The sequence below is a fragment of the Falco rusticolus genome, chromosome 8, assembly GCF_015220075.1.
Source record: "Falco rusticolus isolate bFalRus1 chromosome 8, bFalRus1.pri, whole genome shotgun sequence".
In the NCBI taxonomy this organism is placed as follows: Eukaryota; Metazoa; Chordata; class Aves; order Falconiformes; family Falconidae; genus Falco; species Falco rusticolus.
Genome location: NC_051194.1, coordinates 47768377 through 47789412, shown reverse-complemented (window position 1 = coordinate 47789412; position 21036 = coordinate 47768377). Strand labels below are relative to the sequence as shown.

Genomic DNA, 21036 nt, shown 5'->3' with positions numbered 1-21036 from the left:
CATTTAACTTGTTTTGGTGTTCAAATCATATATATTTCTCGCTTGAATGGACACTTACTATACTTTTCTTCCATCTAGAAACACCTGGGCCAGTTGTGGATCTAAAAGCTTCAGCTGTAACAAAATCTTCATGCAATTTAGTATGGAAAAAACCTATCAGTGATGGTGGAAGCCGTATTTTTGCATATGTTGTCGAGGTCCTGATTGGTGAAGATAAATGGCAAGAAGTCATGCGGGCAAAGAACCTCCATTTTTCAATGAGAGACCTAAAAGAAGGGGAAGAATACACTTTCAGAGTGAGAGCCCAAAATGATGCTGGATATGGAACTCCAACGGAGATCACAATTGTGGCAAGAGATGATGTTGGTAAGAAGCAAGATCATTGATGCAAAGCTTCACTTACCCAAATTACATTTATTTTATGCTTATTATCATTACTATGCATACATACAAATCAGGTGCTTACATAAATACAAAACAACATTTTAATTTTATCACATAATTTATGTATAGTTTAATAATGGGTTTCTTTTATTTTTACAGTGGCACCTGATCTTGATTTAAGAGATCTACCTGATTTGTGCTATATAGCTAAAGAGGGTAGCAATTTCCGTCTTAAAATCCCAATTAAAGGCAAACCTGTCCCTGCTGTAACTTGGAAGAAAGATGAAGACCAGGCACTTACTGAGAGTGGAAGAGTTGCATTTGAATCTACAGCAGTTAACACCACACTTATAGTACATGACTGCCAAAAAGCTGATGCTGGAAAATACACAATAACTCTAAAAAACGTTGTTGGCAGCAAGGAAGGCACTATTTCTGTAAAAGTTGTTGGCAAACCTGGCATACCAACTGGTCCGGTGAAATTTGACGAAGTCACAGCCGATGCCATAACCTTAAAGTGGGGCCCTCCAAAAGATGATGGTGGTTCAGAAATCACTAATTATGTCCTAGAGAAGAGAGATAATGTAAACAATAAGTGGGTGACTTGTGCCTCTGCAGTCCAGAAGACCACGTTTAGAGTTACAAGACTTCATGAAGGAAATGAATATACATTCAGGATCAGGGCTGAAAATAAATATGGAGTAGGTGAAGGTCTTAAATCTGACCCTGTCATTGCAAAACATCCATTTGGTAAGTACCCATTATAATTTTTAAAATTGAAAAAAAATGTTTTAGGGGTGGTATTTATTTTTAGTGTTACTGCATATATATATATATTTTAATATTTTTCAGATGTGCCAGATGCTCCTCCACCTCCCAACATTGTTGATGTTCGGCATGAATCTGTAGCTTTAACTTGGACTGATCCCAGAAGAACCGGAGGCTCACCAATCACAGGTATGTCTCAAAAGCCTCCCTAGTGTTTCAATTCTTAATAGTTCTTTCCCTGTGTCAAAGGGTAAGCTAAAACTATCAGGTGTTTATGCTTTAGATTGATTGATTGATTGATTGATTGATTGATTGATTGATTGATTTCACTGTTTTACTTCCTACTCTTTGTCTGTGATTATTTTTAAAAAATATTTAACTTAAAAGTCAGGAAAAGACTAACTGAAAAACAATATTTTTGCACAGAGTCAAAACATCTAAAGAAAGAAAAACAAACTTACATGTTACATTACTTGGGTCTATAAAATTAGCAATTTGCATTTACAGACATCTCGTAATTGTGATTACATATAACTGTAAGGTATGTCCATATCCATTTCTTAATCTGTTTTTCAGTGTTCCTCTTGTACAACGTGTATGTGACATGCCATACAGGCAGTATGATATTTCACAATGCTATGAGAAATTAAGATTTCTAGAAAACCACTCATACTTTCATCTCACCATTTATCTTCTAGGTTATCACATTGAAGTCAAAGAAAGAAATAGTCTTCTGTGGAAGAGAGCAAATAAAACACCAATAAGAATGAAAGATTTCAGAGTGACAGGATTAACTGAAGGTCTGGAATATGAATTCAGAGTAATGGCAATCAATATGGCTGGAGTAGGAAAACCAAGTCTGCCATCGGAACCAGTTGTGGCACTTGATCCTATTGGTAAGTCAACATGAGAATAAAAAGGAAAATTCTGAAATTTGAAAAAACTTTTGTTTGACCACTATCTATTATTTCTTCTTCTAGATCCTCCTGGGAAACCTGAAGTTATCAATGTAACTAGGAACTCAGTAACACTCATTTGGACAGAACCAAAATACGATGGTGGCCATAAGTTAACTGGCTATATTGTTGAAAAGCGTGAATTACCCTCAAAGACTTGGACAAAAGCTAACCATGTGAATGTTCCAGACTGTGCATTTACTGTAACTGACCTCACCGAGGGCTCCAAATATGAGTTCAGAATTAGAGCAAAGAACACTGCTGGGGCTATCAGTCCTCCATCTGAATCCACAGGAACCATAACATGCAAGGATGAGTATGGTATGTAGATGGCTAAAAATGTAGAATTTTATTTGAATAATTAATACTAAATTCTCTTCCCCACCCCCCCGTTCTTGTTATAACATTTGGGGGGTTTTGTTTCTTTGTTTTGACAGAGGCACCAAGCATTGTTATCGATCCTACTTTGAAGGAAGGTTTAACAGTAAAAGCAGGAGAGACCATTACAGTGTCTGCTATTAGTATCCGTGGTAAACCACCTCCAACTTCAGCATGGTCAAAAGCTGGAAAAGATTTTAGACCATCAGAGCTCGTGCACATTGAAACAACACCAACTTCTTCTACTCTAACTGTCAAATACGCAGCCAGAAAAGATTCTGGAGAATATACAATCACTGCAACCAATCCTTTTGGCACTAAGCAGGAAAGCATACATGTGAAAGTTTTAGATGTTCCAGGACCTCCGGGGCCTATTGAGATCAGCAACGTTTCAGCAGAAAAAGCAACTCTTACATGGTCACCTCCTGCAGAAGATGGTGGATCACCAGTCAAATCATATGTTCTTGAAAAGAGAGAAACTAGCCGTCTGCTCTGGACATTGGTTGCTGAAAATATTGAAAGCTGTAGGCATGTTGTTAGCAAGCTCATTCAAGGAAATGAATATGTTTTCCGTGTCTCAGCAGTAAATCAATATGGCAAGGGTGAACCAGTACAATCAGAACCAGTTAAAATGGTGGACAGATTTGGTACGTAGAAAGCTAAGAATTTCCAGTGCGTTTTTATTAATCTCTGAAGACCTGAATTTTGTGTTAACTGTACTGTTCTGTTCCTTAACAGGTCCCCCAGGCCCTCCTGGAAAACCAGAAGTAACAAATGTGACTAAAAATACTGTCACAGTTACCTGGAAAAGGCCAGTAGATGATGGTGGAAGTGAAATCACAGGTTACTATGTGGAGCGCAGGGAAAAGAAAGGTTTAAGATGGGTCAGAGCAACAAAGAAACCAGTTTCAGATCTTAGATGCAAAGTAACTGGTCTCCAGGAAGGAAATGAATATGAATTCCGTGTCAGTGCAGAAAACAGAGCAGGAGTTGGACCACCAAGTGATGCTTCTAACTCAGTAATGTGCAAGGATGTTACATGTTAGTATCATGCCTTTTCTTTTTTTGGGGGGTGGCTGGGAGGCCAGGGAGCACATTCAGACAGCATAAGAGTGACTTCCTCTGTAATGTATTGTTTTTATTTTTTCCTCACTTTTCAGATCCACCAGGTCCACCTGCAAATCCGAGAGTGACTGATACTACAAAGAAAAGTGCATCTTTAGCCTGGGGCAAGCCTCACTACGACGGTGGTCTTGACATTATTGGCTATATAGTAGAGCATCAAAAGGAAGGAGAAGAAGAATGGGTAAAAGACACAACAGGGACTGCTTTAAGAATCACTCAGTTTGTTGTTGCTCATCTGCAGACAGGAGCCAAATACAATTTCAGAATATCTGCCATGAATGCTGCAGGTGTCGGTGAACCAGCAGTAATTCCAAGTGTGGAAATCAAAGACAGAGAAGAGATTCCTGACTTTGAATTAGATGCTGAGCTAAGAAGAACACTTGTTGTTAGAGCTGGATTAACTATTCGGATTTTTGTGCCAATTAAAGGACGTCCAACTCCAGAAGTTACATGGACAAAAGATGATGTTTCTCTCAAAGGACGTGCCAGTATTGAAAACACAGACTCTTTCACACTCTTGATTGTCACAGAGTGCACCAGATATGATGCAGGAAAATATGTAATGACTCTTGAGAATGCTGCTGGTAAGAAGACTGGGTTTGTAAATGTAAAAGTCTTGGATACACCAGGTCCACCAATCAACCTTAAGCCTCGAGAAATAACCAAAGACAGCATCACCCTCCAGTGGGATATGCCTCTGATAGATGGCGGCTCACGTATAACAAACTATATTGTTGAGAAACGTGAATCAACTCGGAAAGCATATTCTACAGTCACAACCAACTGCCAGAAGTGTTCCTTCAGGATTCCTAATTTGACTGAGGGCTGTGAATATTATTTCAGAGTGCTGGCCGAAAATGAGTATGGTATTGGTGAACCAGCTGAAACTGCAGAACCAGTAAGAGCTTCTGAGGCACCATCCCCACCTGAGAGCCTTAATATTATGGATGTAACACGGAACTCAGTTAGCCTGGCTTGGCCAAAACCAGAACATGACGGTGGCAGCAAGATCACTGGGTATGTAATTGAAGCACAGAGAAAAGGAACCAACCAGTGGGCACACATCACTACTGTAAAAACGCTGGACTGTGTTGTAAAGAATCTAACTGAAAATGAAGAGTATACTTTCCAGGTAATGGCAGTGAACAGTGCTGGAAGGAGTGCCCCCAGAGAGAGCAGGCCAGTTATTATCAAGGAGCAAACAATGCTACCAGAGTTTGACCTCCGTGGTATCTACCAGAAAACAGTCATTGCCAAAGCTGGCGACAATATCAAGATTGAAATTCCTGTGCTTGGTCGTCCAAGGCCTACTGTGACATGGAAGAAAGAAGACCAGATACTTAAGCAAACACAAAGGGTGAATTACGAAAATACTGCAACTGCAACCATACTAAGCATTAATGAATGCAAACGAAGTGATAGTGGTCAATATCCGTTGTCAGCTAAAAATATTGTTGGAGAAGTTAGTGAAGTAATCACAGTGCAGGTTCATGACATACCTGGACCTCCTACTGGACCAATCAAATTTGATGAAATTTCATCTGACTTTGTAACGTTCTCATGGGAGCCTCCTTTGAATGATGGTGGTGTACCAATAAGTAACTACGTTGTAGAAATGCGTCAAACTGACAGTACCACATGGACTGAATTGGCAACCACAGTGATACGTACTACATTTAAAGCCATTCATCTGACTACTGGAGTTGAGTATCAGTTCCGTGTTAAAGCTCAAAACAGATATGGAATTGGTCCAGCCATTACTTCAGAGTCTGTAGTTGCCAACTACCCATTTAAGGTACCTGGGCCTCCTGGCACTCCTCAGGTGATTGCAGTCACCAAAGAAACAATGACTATTAGCTGGAATGAGCCAGTAACTGATGGTGGAAGCCCTATTCTGGGTTATCATGTTGAAAGAAAAGAACGAAATAGCATTCTTTGGCAGACTGTAAGTAAAATGCTGGTATCAGGCAATATCTTTAAATCAACTGGACTTACCGATGGCATTGCATATGAATTCCGTGTTATAGCAGAAAATCTGGCTGGGAAGAGTAAGCCAAGCAAGCCATCTGAGCCTGTGTTTGCCCTAGACCCAATAGATCCGCCTGGTAAGCCAATACCTCTAAACATTACAAGACATGCTGTTACACTGAAGTGGACTAAACCAGAATATAATGGAGGTTTTAAGATAACTGGCTACACTGTTGAAAAAAGAGACCTTCCTAATGGCCGTTGGCTGAAGGCTAATTTCAGCAATATACTAGAGACTGAGTTCACTGTAAGTGGTTTGACAGAAGATGCTGCCTATGAATTCCGTGTGATTGCTAGGAATGCTGGTGGGGCTGTTAGTCAGCCTTCTGAGCCATCAGATGCAATAACTTGTAGAGATGACATTGAAGCACCAAAGATAAGAGTGGATGCTAAATACAAAGACACTTTAGTGCTGAAAGCAGGTGAAGTTTTCAGACTCGAGGCTGATGTTTCAGGTCGCCCTCCACCGACTATGACATGGACAAAAGGAGAAAAAGAACTTGAAGACACAGCAAAATTAGAAATAAAAATAGCAGATTTCTCTACTGTTCTTGTCAATAAAGATTCTTCAAGAAGAGATGGCGGTGCCTATACACTTACTGCAACAAATCCTGGTGGCTTTGCTAAGCATATCTTCAATGTTAAAGTTCTTGATAGACCTGGTCCCCCAGAAGGACCTTTGGCTGTGTCTGAAGTCACTGCAGAAAAATGTGTGCTGTCATGGCTACCTCCAATGGATGACGGAGGTGCAAAAATTGACCATTATGTGGTTGAAAAACGTGAAACCAGTAGATTGGCATGGACAGCTGTAGCCACGGAAGTTCCATTGACTAAACTGAAGGTTACTAAGCTGTTGAAGGGCAACGAGTATGTGTTCCGTGTTATGGCCGTTAACAAATACGGAGTTGGTGAGCCACTGGAATCAGAGCCCGTTCTTGCAGTAAATCCATATGTCCCACCTGATCCACCTAAAACACCTGAAGTTACAGCAATTACAAAAGATTCTATGGTTGTTTGTTGGGGCCATCCTGATTCTGATGGTGGGAGCCCAATAACTAACTATATTGTGGAACGTCGAGACAGAGCTGGTCTACGGTGGGTGAAATGCAACAAACGGGTTGTTACTGACTTACGTTATAAAGTGTCTGGACTGACAGAAGGCCATGAATATGAATACAGAGTCATGGCTGAAAATGCTGCTGGAGTCAGTGAGCCAAGCCCAACCAGTCCATTCTATAAAGCTTGTGATACTGTATTTAAGCCTGGTCCCCCAGGTAATCCTCGTGTTTTGGATAGCAGCAAGTCCTCAATTACAATAGCATGGAACAAACCGATATATGACGGTGGCTCAGAGATCACAGGTTACATGGTTGAGATTGCGCTACCTGAAGAAGACGAGTGGAAGATTGTAACTCCACCAGCAGGTCTAAAGGCCACTTCTTTTACCATCACTGACCTGAAAGAAAATCAAGAGTATAAAATACGGATATATGCTATGAACTCTGAAGGTCTTGGAGAACCTGCTCTTGTTCCTGGGACTCCAAAAGCTGAAGAAAGAATGCTACCCCCAGAGATTGAACTTGATGCAGAACTACGTAAAGTTGTCACTATTAGAGCCTGCTGTACTCTAAGGCTCTTTGTCCCAATTAAAGGAAGACCAGCACCTGAAGTCAAATGGACAAGAGAACATGGGGAATCTTTGGACAGAGCAAGCATTGAATCAACAAGCTCTTATACTCTACTTATTGTTGAAAACGTAAATAGATTTGATAGTGGCAAATACATACTGACAATAGAAAACAGCTCAGGTAGTAAGTCAGCATTTGTGAATGTCAGAGTTCTGGACACCCCAGGGGCACCTCAAGATTTGAAAATAAAAGAAGTTACAAAATCATCAGTTACACTCACATGGGAGCCTCCTCTCATAGATGGTGGCTCTAAAATAAAAAATTACATTGTGGAAAAGCGTGAATCAACAAGAAAAGCTTATTCAACTGTTAATGCCAATTGCCACAAGACCAGCTGGAAAGTTGATTCACTGCAAGAAGGCTGCAACTACTACTTCAGAGTCTTAGCTGAAAATGAGTATGGAATAGGCCTTCCAGTTGAAACTTCAGAATCCATAAAAGTATCAGAAAGACCACTTCCACCAGGGAAAATAACTTTGTTGGATGTGACAAGAAATAGTGTATCCTTATCTTGGGAAAAACCTGAACATGATGGTGGTAGCCGAATTCTGGGCTACATTGTAGAAATGCAAAGCAAAGGCAGTGAAAAGTGGTCAACTTGTGCTACAGTAAAAGTTACTGAAGCCACTATCACAGGATTGATACAAGGTGAAGAATATACCTTCCGTGTTTCAGCTCAGAACGAGAAAGGTATCAGTGATCCTCGCCAGCTGGGTATACCAGTTGTTGCAAAAGATCTTGTGATTCCACCAGCTTTCAAACTACTGTTTACCACTTTCAGTGTTCTAGCAGGAGAGGACTTAAAGGTTGATGTTCCTTTTGTTGGTCGACCCAAACCAGCAGTGTTTTGGCATAAAGATAATGTGGCATTGAAGCAGACTACGAGAGTAAATGCAGAAAGTTCAGAAAATAACACAGTGTTAACAATAAAAGAAGCATGTAGAGAAGATGTGGGGACGTATTCGGTTAAACTTACAAACTCTGCAGGTGAAGCAATTCAAACACTAAATATTGTTGTCCTTGACAAACCAGGACCTCCAACTGGACCAGTAAAAGTAGATGAAGTCACAGCAGATAGTATTACTATTTCCTGGGAGCCACCCAAGTATGATGGTGGTAGCTCTATCAATAATTATATTGTAGAAAAAAGAGACACTTCCACCACCACTTGGCAGATTGTGTCAGCTACAGTTGCAAGAACAACTATAAAAGCATGTCGATTGAAGACTGGCTGTGAATATCAGTTCAGAATCGCAGCTGAGAACAGATATGGGAAGAGCAGCTATCTCACTTCAGAGCCAATCATAGCCCAATACCCATTTAAAGTTCCTGGTCCACCTGGAACACCGTTTGTAACAAATGTCTCAAAAGACAGCATGGTGGTACAATGGAATGAACCAGTCAATGATGGTGGTAGCAAGATCATTGGGTATCACTTGGAGCGCAAAGAAAGAAACAGCATTCTGTGGGCTAAACTGAATAAAACACCTATTCCAGATACCAAATTTAAGACAACTGGCCTTGAGGAAGGTCTTGAATATGAGTTCAGAGTTTATGCAGAAAACATAGTGGGCATTGGAAAGGCAAGTAGAGCATCTGAATGCTATACTGCACATGACCCGTGTGACCCTCCAGGTCGTCCAGAACCTATAATAGTCACAAGAAGCTCAGTAACACTTCAGTGGAAGAAACCGGTATATGATGGTGGAAGTAAGATCACAGGCTATGTTGTTGAAAAGAAGGAGCTACCTGATGGTCGTTGGATGAAAGCAAGCTTTACAAATGTCATTGATACCCAATTTGAAGTAACTGGTCTAGTTGAAAACCAGAGGTATGAATTCCGTGTTATAGCACGAAATGCTGCAGGTGTTTTCAGTGAACCATCTGAGAGCTCAGGGGCAATTACAGCAAGAGATGAAGTAGAACCACCTCATATAAGTATGGATCCAAAATACAAAGACACTATTGTAGTGCATGCTGGTGAGTCATTCAAGCTTGACGCTGATGTTCATGGCAAACCAATACCTTCCATTCAGTGGTTAAAAGGCGATCATGAGCTGACAAACACTGCTCGTATGGAAATAAAAAGTACTGATTTTGCAACAAGCCTCAGTGTGAAGGAAGCCATTAGAGTTGACAGTGGTCAGTATGTACTACTGGCAAAGAATGTTGCAGGTGAAAAGAAAGTCCCTGTCAATGTCAAAGTTCTTGATAGACCTGGACCACCGGAAGGACCTGTTGAGATCACAGGTGTTACTGCTGAAAAATGCATGCTGTCATGGAAACCTCCGCTACAAGATGGTGGTAGCGATATTTCACACTACGTTGTAGAAAAAAGGGAAACCAGTCGCTTGGTGTGGACAGTTGTGGATTCAAATGTGCAAACTCTAAATTGCAAAGTTACAAAGCTTTTAGAAGGAAATGAATATGTTTTCCGCATCATGGCAGTAAATAAATACGGCGTTGGTGAACCTCTTGAGTCTGAACCAGTACTCGCAAAGAACCCATTCGTAGTGCCTCTTCCACCGAAGGCACCAGAAGTCACAGCCATTACCAAAGATTCTATGATAGTTGTATGGGAAAGGCCAGCCTCAGATGGTGGTAGTGAAATTCTAGGCTACGTCCTTGAAAAACGAGATAAGGAAGGTATTCGCTGGACAAGATGTAACAAACGCCTGATAAGTGAACTGCGATACAGAGTGACTGGGCTTATAGAAAATCATGATTATGAGTACAGAGTTTCAGCTGAAAATGCTGCTGGTCTTAGTGAACCAAGCCCACCTTCCACTTACTACAAAGCGTGCGATCCTATTTACAAGCCAGGTCCACCCAATAATCCTAAAGTTGTGGATGTTACAAGATCTTCAGTCTTCCTTTCATGGGGTAAACCTATCTATGATGGTGGCTCCGAAATTCAGGGATACATTGTGGAAAAATGTGATGTAAGTGACGGTGAATGGGCAATTTGTACCCCTCCAACTGGAATTAAGAATACTCACATGGAAGTAGAAAAATTAGTGGAAAAACATGAATACAAATTCCGCATATGTGCAGTTAATAAAGCAGGAGTTGGAGAGCATGCAGATGTTCCTGGTTCTGTTATTGTGGAAGAAAAGATGGAGGCACCAGACCTTGACCTCGACATGGAATTAAGGAAGATTGTAAATGTGAGGGCCGGAGGTTCTTTAAGACTGTTTGTTCCCATTCGAGGTCGTCCAACACCTGAAGTAAAATGGGCTAAAATGGATGGTGAGATCAGAGAGGCAGCTATTATTGATACCACTAGCAGCTTCACTTCCCTTGTTCTAGACAATGTTAACAGATTTGATACTGGAAAGTATACTCTGACTTTAGAAAACAGCAGTGGAACAAAGTCTGCCTTTGTCAGTGTAAGGGTACTGGATACCCCAAGTGCACCTGTTAATTTAAAAATCAGAGAGATCACTAAAGACTCTGTTTCACTTTCATGGGAACCTCCTCTTTTGGATGGTGGAGCAAAAATAAAGAATTACATTATTGAAAAGCGTGAAGCAACAAGAAAGGCATATGCAGCTGTTGTAACAAACTGCCACAAGACTTCTTGGAAAGTAGATCAGCTTCAGGAGGGATGCTATTACTTCTTTAGAATCTCTGCTGAGAATGAATATGGAATTGGCCTCCCCGCAGAAACCAGTGACCCAATTAAAGTTGCTGAAGTTCCACAGCCTCCTGGGAAAATAACAGTGAATGATGTCACAAGAAACAGTGTGTCACTAAGCTGGGAAAAACCTGAACATGATGGTGGCAGCAAAATCATACAATACATTGTTGAAATGCAAGCAAAGGGTAGTGAGAAGTGGTCAGAGTGTGCTCGTGTAAAAACACTTGAAGCAGTTATTAGTAACCTAATTCAAGGGGAAGAATACCTTTTTAGAGTAATGGCTGTAAATGAAAAGGGTAAGAGTGATCCTAGAACACTTGCAGTTCCAATAGTTGCCAAAGACCTGGTGATTGAACCTGATGTAAGACCTGCTTTTCACAGTTATAGTATCCAAGTAGGACAAGATCTGAAAGTAGAAGTACCAATTTCAGGTCGACCTAAACCAACTGTTACCTGGGTAAAAGACGGCCAGCCACTAAGGCAGACGACAAGAGTCAATATTAGTGATTTGACTGATCTTACTGTATTGAATATTAAAGAAACTAGCAAAGAGGACAGCGGCACTTATGAAATCACTGTGGCTAACGTTGTTGGGCAAAAGTCTGCCTCTGTTGAAATAATAACTCTAGACAAACCTGATCCGCCAGTAGGACCTGTGAAGTTTGACGAAATAAGTGCAGAAAGTATTACCCTATCGTGGAATCCCCCAGCATACACAGGTGGCTGCCAAATCACCAACTATGTTGTTCACAAGAGAGATACAACAACCACTGTATGGGAAACAGTTTCAGCTACTGTTGCAAGAACTACACTGAAGGTGACTAAACTGAAAACTGGATCAGAATACCAGTTCAGAATATTTGCTGAGAACAGGTATGGGCAGAGCTTTGCATTGGAATCTCCACCAGTTGTAGCACAGTATCCCTACAAGGAACCAGGACCTCCTGGCACACCATTTGTGACAACGGTTACAAAGGACTCCATGGTTGTACAGTGGCATGAACCAATAAATGATGGTGGCAGTAGAGTGTTGGGCTACCATCTTGAGAGAAAGGAGAAAAACAGCATTTTATGGGCTAAAGTGAACAAGACTATTATTCAGGACACAAGTTTTAAGACAACTAACCTTGAAGAAGGAATTGAATATGAGTTTCGAGTTTCTGCAGAAAATATTGTTGGTGTAGGCAAAACAAGTAAAGTTTCTGAGTGCTATGTAGCTCGTGACCCATGTGATCCTCCAGGTCGCCCAGAAGCTATAATAATAAAAAGAAGCTCTATTACTCTACAGTGGACCAAACCAGAATATGATGGTGGAAGTAAGATTACTGGTTATATTGTAGAGAAACGTGACTTACCAGATGGTCGTTGGATGAAAGCTAGCTTCACAAATATCATTGAAACTCAGTTCACTGTAACAGGGCTGACTGAAGACCAACGATACGAATTTAGAGTAATTGCAAAGAATGCCGCAGGTGCAATAAGCAAACCTTCTGACAGTACAGGACCAATAACAGCAAGGGATGAAGTTGAACTTCCACGAATTTCAATGGATCCAAAGTACAAAGACACAATTGTTGTAAATGCTGGTGAAACATTCAGACTTGAGGCTGATGTTCACGGAAAGCCACTACCAACCATTAAGTGGTATAAGGGAGATAAAGAGCTTGAGGAAACTGCTAGATATGAAATAAAGAACACAGATTTCAGTGCATTAATAATTGTAAAAGACGCCATTAGAGTTGATGGTGGACAGTACATTTTAGAAGCCTCTAATGTTGCAGGAACAAAGACAGTACCAGTAAACGTAAAAGTTCTGGACAGGCCAGGACCACCAGAGGGCCCAGTCCAAGTGACAGGAGTTACAGCTGAAAAATGTTCATTGGCATGGGCTCCTCCTCTTCATGATGGTGGCAGTGATATTTCTCATTATATTGTAGAGAAGAGAGAAACTAGTCGCCTAGCGTGGACTGTTGTTGCTCCAGAGGTTTTACCTACAATGCTGAAAGTAACAAAACTCTTGGAAGGAAATGAATATGTGTTCCGTATTATGGCAGTTAACAAATATGGCGTTGGTGAGCCATTAGAATCTGTGCCAGTAATGATGAAAAATCCATTTGTGGTTCCTGGACCACCAAAGGCCTTGGAAATTACCAACATCACAAAGGATTCAATGACTGTCTGCTGGAGCCGGCCAGATAGTGATGGAGGTAGTGAAATCATAGGTTACATTGTAGAAAAGAGAGACCGAGCGGGCATTAGATGGATAAAATGCAATAAACGACGAATTACAGATTTGCGATTAAGAGTTACAGGATTAACAGAGGATCATGAGTATGAATTCAGAGTTTCTGCTGAAAATGCTGCTGGAGTGGGTGAACCAAGCCAAGTTTCTCTTTACTTCAAAGCTTGTGACCCCATGTTCAAGCCTGGCCCACCTACTAATGCCCATGTTGTGGATACTACCAAAAGTTCAGTTACGCTTGGTTGGAGTAAACCGATTTATGATGGTGGTTGTGAAATCCAGGGATACCTTGTAGAAATCTGTAAAGCAGATGAAGATGAATGGTCACTTGTTACTCCACAGACAGGTGTACGTGCCACTCGATTTGAAATCAAAAAGCTTACTGAACATCAAGAATATAAACTACGAGTGTGTGCCCTCAACAAGATTGGTGTAGGAGAGGCTGCATCAGTTCCTGGTACTATTAAACCAGAAGACAAACTTGAAGCTCCAGAACTTGATATTGATTCAGAGCTAAGGAAAGGGATAGTGGTTAGAGCTGGTGGGTCTGCTAGGATTCACATACCATTCAGGGGAAGACCCACACCTGACATCACATGGTCTCGAGAAGAAGGTGAATTCACAGAAAAAGTTCAGATTGATAAAGGCATAAACTACACGCAACTTTCAATTGACAACTGTGATAGATATGATGCTGGAAAGTACATTCTTAAGTTGGAGAACAGCAGTGGTTCTAAAACTGCATTTGTTACCGTAAAAGTCTTGGACACACCAGGACCACCACAAAACTTAGTGGTAAAGGATATAAAGAAGGATTCTGCTGTATTATCTTGGGAACCACCGATTATCGATGGTGGTGCAAAAGTAAAGAACTATGTAATAGACAAGCGTGAGTCAACTAGGAAGGCATTTGCAAATGTAAGTGCTAAGTGTGGAAAGACAAGTTTTAAAGTTGAAAATCTCACAGAAGGAGCAACTTATTACTTCAGAGTTATGGCTGAAAATGAATTTGGAATTGGTGTTCCAGCTGAAACCACGGATGCTGTCAAAGCCTCAGAGCCACCTCTGCCTCCTGGGAAAGTAACGCTCACTGATGTGACTCAGAGAAGTGCATCACTTACATGGGAAAAACCTGAACATGATGGAGGAAGCAGAATTTTGGGATATATTGTTGAAATGCAACCTAAAGGAATGGAAAAATGGAGTGTTGTTAGTGAGACCAAAACATGCAATGCAGTAGTGTCTGGTTTGAGTCCAGGACAGGAATACCAATTTCGTGTAATTGCCTACAATGAAAAAGGCAAAAGCGATCCCAGAGCACTTGGAATTCCTGTGATAGCTAAAGACTTGACAATTGAGCCAAGTTTCAAACTGATGTTTAATACATACAGTGTACAGGCTGGAGAAGACCTGAAGGTAGAAGTACCATTTATAGGTAGACCCAAACCTACTATTACTTGGACAAAAGATGACCAGCCACTGAAGCAGACAACCAGATTACATATTCAGGATACAACAACATCAACCACCTTACATATTAAAGAAAGCAACAAGGAAGACTTTGGTAAATATACAGTAACTGCAACAAACACAGCTGGTACAGCAACAGAGCACCTGAGCATAATTGTACTGGAAAAGCCTGGCCCACCACGAGGACCTGTCCGCTTTGATGAAGTTAGCGCAGACTTTGTTGTTTTATCATGGGATCCACCTGATTATACTGGTGGCTGTCAGATAAGCAACTATATAGTAGAAAAGCGTGACACAAGCACTACCACATGGAGCATTGTGTCAGCAACTGTTGCAAGAACCACTATCAAAGCAACAAAGCTTAAAACAGGTTCTGAGTACCAGTTCAGGATTTCTGCTGAAAATAGGTATGGGAAGAGCTCTCCTTTGGATTCTAAACCAGTTGTTGTGCAATACCCCTACAAGGTGCCTGGGCCTCCTGGAACCCCATTTGTAACAGCAGCTTCCAAGGACCATATGATTGTACAATGGCATGAACCAGTTAATGATGGAGGAAGCAAAATTCTTGGCTACCATCTTGAATGTAAAGATAAGAACAGCATTCTTTGGATAAAACAGAACAAGTCACTCATTACAGACACCAAATATAAAACAGATGGCCTTGAAGAAGGTCTTGAATATGAGTTCAGAGTTTCTGCTGAAAACATTGTTGGCATTGGCAAAGTCAGCAAAGTATCAGAATTATACGTTGCCCGAGATCCTTGTGACCCACCTGGCCGCCCAGAGGCTGTTGTTGTTACAAGAAATAATATCACGCTGAAGTGGAAAAAGCCAGAGTATGATGGTGGAAGCAAAATAACTGGATATATTGTAGAAAAGAAAGAACTACCAGATGGTCGCTGGATGAAAGCCAGCTTTACAAATGTGTTGGAAACAGAATTTACAGTAAGTGGTCTTGTTGAAGACCAACGATATGAATTTAGAGTAATTGCAAGAAATGCAGCAGGTTGCTTGAGTGAACCATCTGAAAGTACAGGGGCCATTACTGCCAGAGATGAAATTGAAGCACCAGGGGCTTCACTGGATCCCAAATACAAAGATGTCATTGTTGTTCATGCTGGAGAAACCTTTGTTCTTGAAGCCGATATTCGCGGCAAACCTGTTCCTGACATTACATGGTCAAAAGATGGTAAAGACCTTGAAGAAGCAACTGCAAGAATGGAAATTAAATCTACAATTCAGAAAACAATTCTTACTGTCAAAGACTGTATAAGAGTAGATGGAGGTCACTATACTCTTAACCTCAAAAATGTTGGAGGCACAAAATCTATACCAATCACTGTAAAAGTGCTTGACAGGCCAGGACCTCCAGAAGGACCTTTGAAGGTTACAGGTGTCACTGCAGAAAAATGTTACTTGGCATGGGCTCCACCTTTGCATGACGGTGGTTCTAGTATCTCACATTATATCATTGAGAAAAGAGAGACAAGCAGGCTTTCATGGACACAAGTAGCAACAGATGTGCAAGCTCTTAACCACAAAGTAACCAGACTCCTTGCTGGCAATGAGTACATTTTCCGTGTAATGGCAGTGAACAAATATGGAACCGGAGAACCCTTGGAATCTGAGCCAGTTGTGGCTCGTAATCCGTACAAACCCCCTGGTCCTCCTTCAACACCTGAAGTTTCAGCAATCACAAAAGATTCTATGGTGGTAACATGGGGTCGCCCAGAAGACAATGGGGGAGCTGAAATTGAAGGTTACATACTTGAAAAACGAGACAAAGATGGTATCCGGTGGACCAAATGCAATAAGAAAAGGCTGACAGACTTGCGACTCAGAGTAACGGGCCTTACCGATGGGCATTTCTACGAATTTAGAGTTTCTGCTGAAAATGCTGCAGGAGTAGGGGAACCCAGTGAGCCATCCATTTTCTATCGGGCTTGTGATGTACTATATCCACCGGGTCCACCAAGCAATCCAAAGGTTACAGACACTTCCAGGTCATCAGTTTCCCTTGCCTGGAGTAAGCCCATTTATGATGGTGGTGCTCCAGTTAAGGGATATGTAGTAGAAGTAAAAGAAGCTGCTGCTGATGAATGGACTACTTGCACCCCACCAACAGGCTTACAAGCAAAACAGTTCACCGTAACAAAACTTAAAGAGAACCAGGAGTATAACTTCCGCATCTGTGCCATCAACTCAGAAGGAGTAGGAGAACCTGCTACTATACCAGGTGCAGTCATAGCAGCAGACAAGGTTGAGCCTCCTGAAATTGAACTTGATGCAGATCTCAGAAAAGTAGTCACTGTACGTGCTAGTGCTACATTGCGCCTGTTTGTCACCATCAAAGGAAGACCAGAACCTGAAGTTAAATGGGAGAAAGCAGAAGGAACCATTAGTGAGCGAGCTCAGATTGAAGTCACCAGTTCCTATACGATGCTGGTCATTGACAATGTGAATAGATTTGATAGTGGTAGATACAATCTTACTTTAGAGAACAACAGTGGCAAAAAATCAGCTTTTGTTAATGTCAGGGTGCTTGATACACCTAGTGCACCTACAAACCTGACAATCAGAGAAGTGAAGAAAGATTTTGTAACATTAGCCTGGGAACCACCACTTATTGATGGTGGAGCTAAAATTACCAACTATGTAGTTGAAAAGCGAGAATCCACAAGAAAGGCATATGCCACAGTTACAAACAACTGTACTAAGAATTCCTTCAAAATTACTCAACTACAAGAAGGATGTAGTTACTACTTCCGTGTTCTAGCTGTAAATGAATATGGGGTTGGCTTAGCAGCAGAAACACCTGACCCAATTAAAGTTTCTGAACCACCTTCTCCACCTGCAAAGGTCATTCTTGTTGATGTGACTCGCAACTCTGCTTCAATTAAATGGGAAAAGCCAGAAAGCGATGGTGGCAGTAAAATTACTGGTTATGTTGTAGAAATGCAAACTAAAGGAAGTACAAAATGGAGTGCATGTACACAGGTGAAAACATTAGAAGCAACAATAACAGGCTTAAGTATGGGAGAAGAGTATAGTTTCAGAGTGATTGCTGTTAATGAAAAAGGAAAAAGTGATCCAAGAGAACTTGGTGTCCCAGTCATCGCAAAAGATATTGAAATTCAGCCATCTGCTGAACTCCTTTTCAACACATTCACTGTGAAAGCTGGAGATGATCTTAAGATTGATGTGCCAATCAGAGGGCGACCTCTTCCAACCGTTACCTGGAAGAAGGACGGGAATCCCTTAAAAGAGACAACCAGGGTAAATGTTCAGATGTCAAAGACTTCAACTTCATTGTCCATCAAGGAAGCTTCAAATGAAGATTTAGGACATTACGAATTACATCTTTCAAATACTGCTGGATCAACAACAGCTTCTTTAACTGTAGTTGTCCTTGACAGACCAGGACCACCAACAGATGTGCATATTGATGAAGTTAGTGCTGATAGCATAACGCTGTCTTGGAAACCTCCAACATATGATGGTGGGTGCCATATTAGCAATTACATTGTGGAGAAACGAGAAACTACCACAACAACATGGGATGTAGTATCTGCAGCAGTTGCAAGAACTTCAATTAAAGTATCTCGACTCACCACTGGCTCTGAATATCAGTTCCGTATTTGTGCAGAAAACCGCTATGGGAAAAGCACTTACACTAATTCTCCATCTGTTGTGGCAGAGTATCCATTTAAGCCTCCAGGACCACCTGGAACTCCTCATGTGACACATGCAACTAAAGCTTTCATGATTGTAACGTGGCAGGTACCAGTTAATGATGGAGGTAGCAGAGTATTAGGATATCACTTGGAGCGTAAAGAAAGAAGCAGCATTCTTTGGACAAAAGTCAACAAGAGCCTCATACCCGATACTCAAATGAAAGTTACAGGTCTTGATGAAGGACTGTTGTATGAATATCGTGTGTATGCTGAAAACATTGCTGGAATAGGCAAATGCAGTAAATCATGTGAACCTGTAGCTGCAAGGGATCCATGTGATCCTCCTGGTCAACCAGAAGTCACTAATATTACAAGAACATGTGTCTCACTGAAATGGACTAAACCAGAATATGATGGTGGAGCTAAAGTAACAGGATATATTATTGAACGCAGAGAGATACCAGATGGTCGTTGGCTAAAGTGTAATTTTACTAATGTGCAAGAAACATACTTTGATGTAGGTGGACTTACAGAAGACCAGCGATATGAATTCCGTGTGATTGCAAAGAACGCTGCTGGACTCTTCAGTCAGCCGTCTGAATCAACTGGACCTGTGACTGTAAAAGATGATGTCGAGGCTCCAAGAATTATGATGGATGCAAAATTCAGGGATGTTGTGGTTGTGAAAGCTGGAGAAGTGTTTAAAGTCAATGCTGATATTGCAGGACGGCCAATCCCAGTGATTTCATGGACAAAGGATGGCAAGGAGCTTGAAGGAAAAGCCAGAGTTGAAATATCCTCAACAGATCACACTACTGCAATAACCGTTAAGGACTGTATCCGAGGTGATTCAGGACAGTATGTACTAACATTACAAAATGTTGCAGGAACAAGATCTTTGGCAATTAATTGCAAAGTGCTTGATAGACCTGGCCCACCTGCAGGCCCATTAGAAATAAATGGCCTTACTGCTGAAAAGTGCCATTTATCATGGGGACCCCCTCAAGAAAATGGCGGTGCAGATATTGATTATTATATTGTAGAAAAACGTGAGACCAGCAGAATTGCATGGACACTTTGTGAAGGAGAGCTTAGAACAACGTCCTGTAAAGTGACAAAACTACTGAAGGGTAATGAGTATATTTTCAGAGTGATGGGAGTTAACAAGTACGGCGTTGGTGAGCCTCTAGAAAGCATTGCTGTCAAAGCCCTAGACCCATTTACAGTTCCAAGTCCACCTACATCTTTAGAGATCACCAATGTGAGCAAAGATTCAATAACTCTGTGCTGGGCAAGACCTGATTCTGATGGAGGCAGTGAGATCTCTGGCTATGTAATTGAAAGGCGTGAGAAAACTAGCCTAAGATGGATTCGTGTAAACAAAAAGCCAGTTTATGATTTAAGAGTGAAATCATCTGGTCTCCGTGAAGGATGTGAATATGAATTCCGGGTTTATGCAGAAAATGCTGCTGGTCTCAGTCTTCCAAGTGAAACCACCCCATTGATTCGGGCAGAAGATCCAGTCTTTTTGCCATCTCCCCCATCTAAACCTAAGATTATGGATGCTACAAGGACAAGTATCACAATTGGATGGACAAAGCCACTGTTTGATGGAGGTTCTCCAGTAACAGGATACACAGTTGAGTACAAGAAAACTGATGAAACTGACTGGACAACTGCTATTCAGAACTTAAGAGGCACAGAATACATCGTAACTGGATTAGTATCAGGCTCTGAGTACATCTTTAGAGTGAAATCCATTAACAAAATGGGTGCCAGTGAACCGAGTGATGTCTCAGAACCTCAGGTGGCAAAAGAAAGAGAAGAAGAACCTGCCTTTGATATTGACAGTGAAATGCGGAAGACTTTAATTGTAAAGGCTGGTGGATCATTCACAATGACTGTTCCTTTCAGAGGCAAACCAGTCCCAAATGTAACATGGAACAAACCAGACACTGATCTCCGTACACGAGCAAGCATTGATACTTCAGATAATTGCACATCTCTTACTATTGAAAAAGCAACAAGAAACGATTCTGGAAAATACACGTTAACATTGCAAAACATCCTGAACACTGCTACCTTGACTTTAATTGTCAAAGTTCTTGATACTCCTGGCCCACCATCTAATATTGCAGCAAAAGACGTAACCAAAGAATCTGCTGTGTTATCTTGGGATGTTCCTGAAAATGATGGTGGAGCACCTGTAAAGAACTATGTTATTGAAAAACGAGAAGCTAGCAAAAAAGCGTGGGTCACTGTGACAAACAGTTGTCATCGCCTGTCCTACAAAGTGACTGGCCTGCAAGAAGGTGCCATTTACTACTTCCGGGTTTCTGGAGAAAATGAATATGGTGTTGGAGTGCCTTCTGAGACCAAGGAGGGAACAAAAATAACAGGTGTGTTTTACTAATAAAAATATTTTTAATATTTAAAACAATACATGTTTTAAAATCTTTATGTCAAAATAACAGTGTTAAATCTGTTTACAGTAAAATAAGATAATTTTGTGGCAGATATGTCTGTGGGTTTGCAAATGAAAAAGCTAAGTAATATCTTGAATTTTAAATTTTGCTTGCATTTTACTTAAAATGCTTTTAATATACAAATTTAAAAACATATTTTCTCAATCCAGATGGCACTGCTGTGTAATTGCTAATATAAAACATAAATACTTGCTATA

At 41.0% G+C, this 21036-nt stretch overlaps 1 protein-coding gene across 1 annotated transcript in view; it reads left to right on the top strand.

Annotated features, from left to right (window-relative positions):
• Positions 1-21036, top strand: part of TTN (titin) — a 238738-nt gene that overhangs the window by 189827 nt on the left and 27875 nt on the right. Inside the window, 8 exon segments of the mRNA XM_037397744.1 lie at positions 79-366; positions 544-1134; positions 1237-1341; positions 1851-2048; positions 2133-2429; positions 2546-3133; positions 3225-3527; positions 3647-20752. Coding sequence (XP_037253641.1) covers positions 79-366; positions 544-1134; positions 1237-1341; positions 1851-2048; positions 2133-2429; positions 2546-3133; positions 3225-3527; positions 3647-20752 — 19476 coding nt within the window.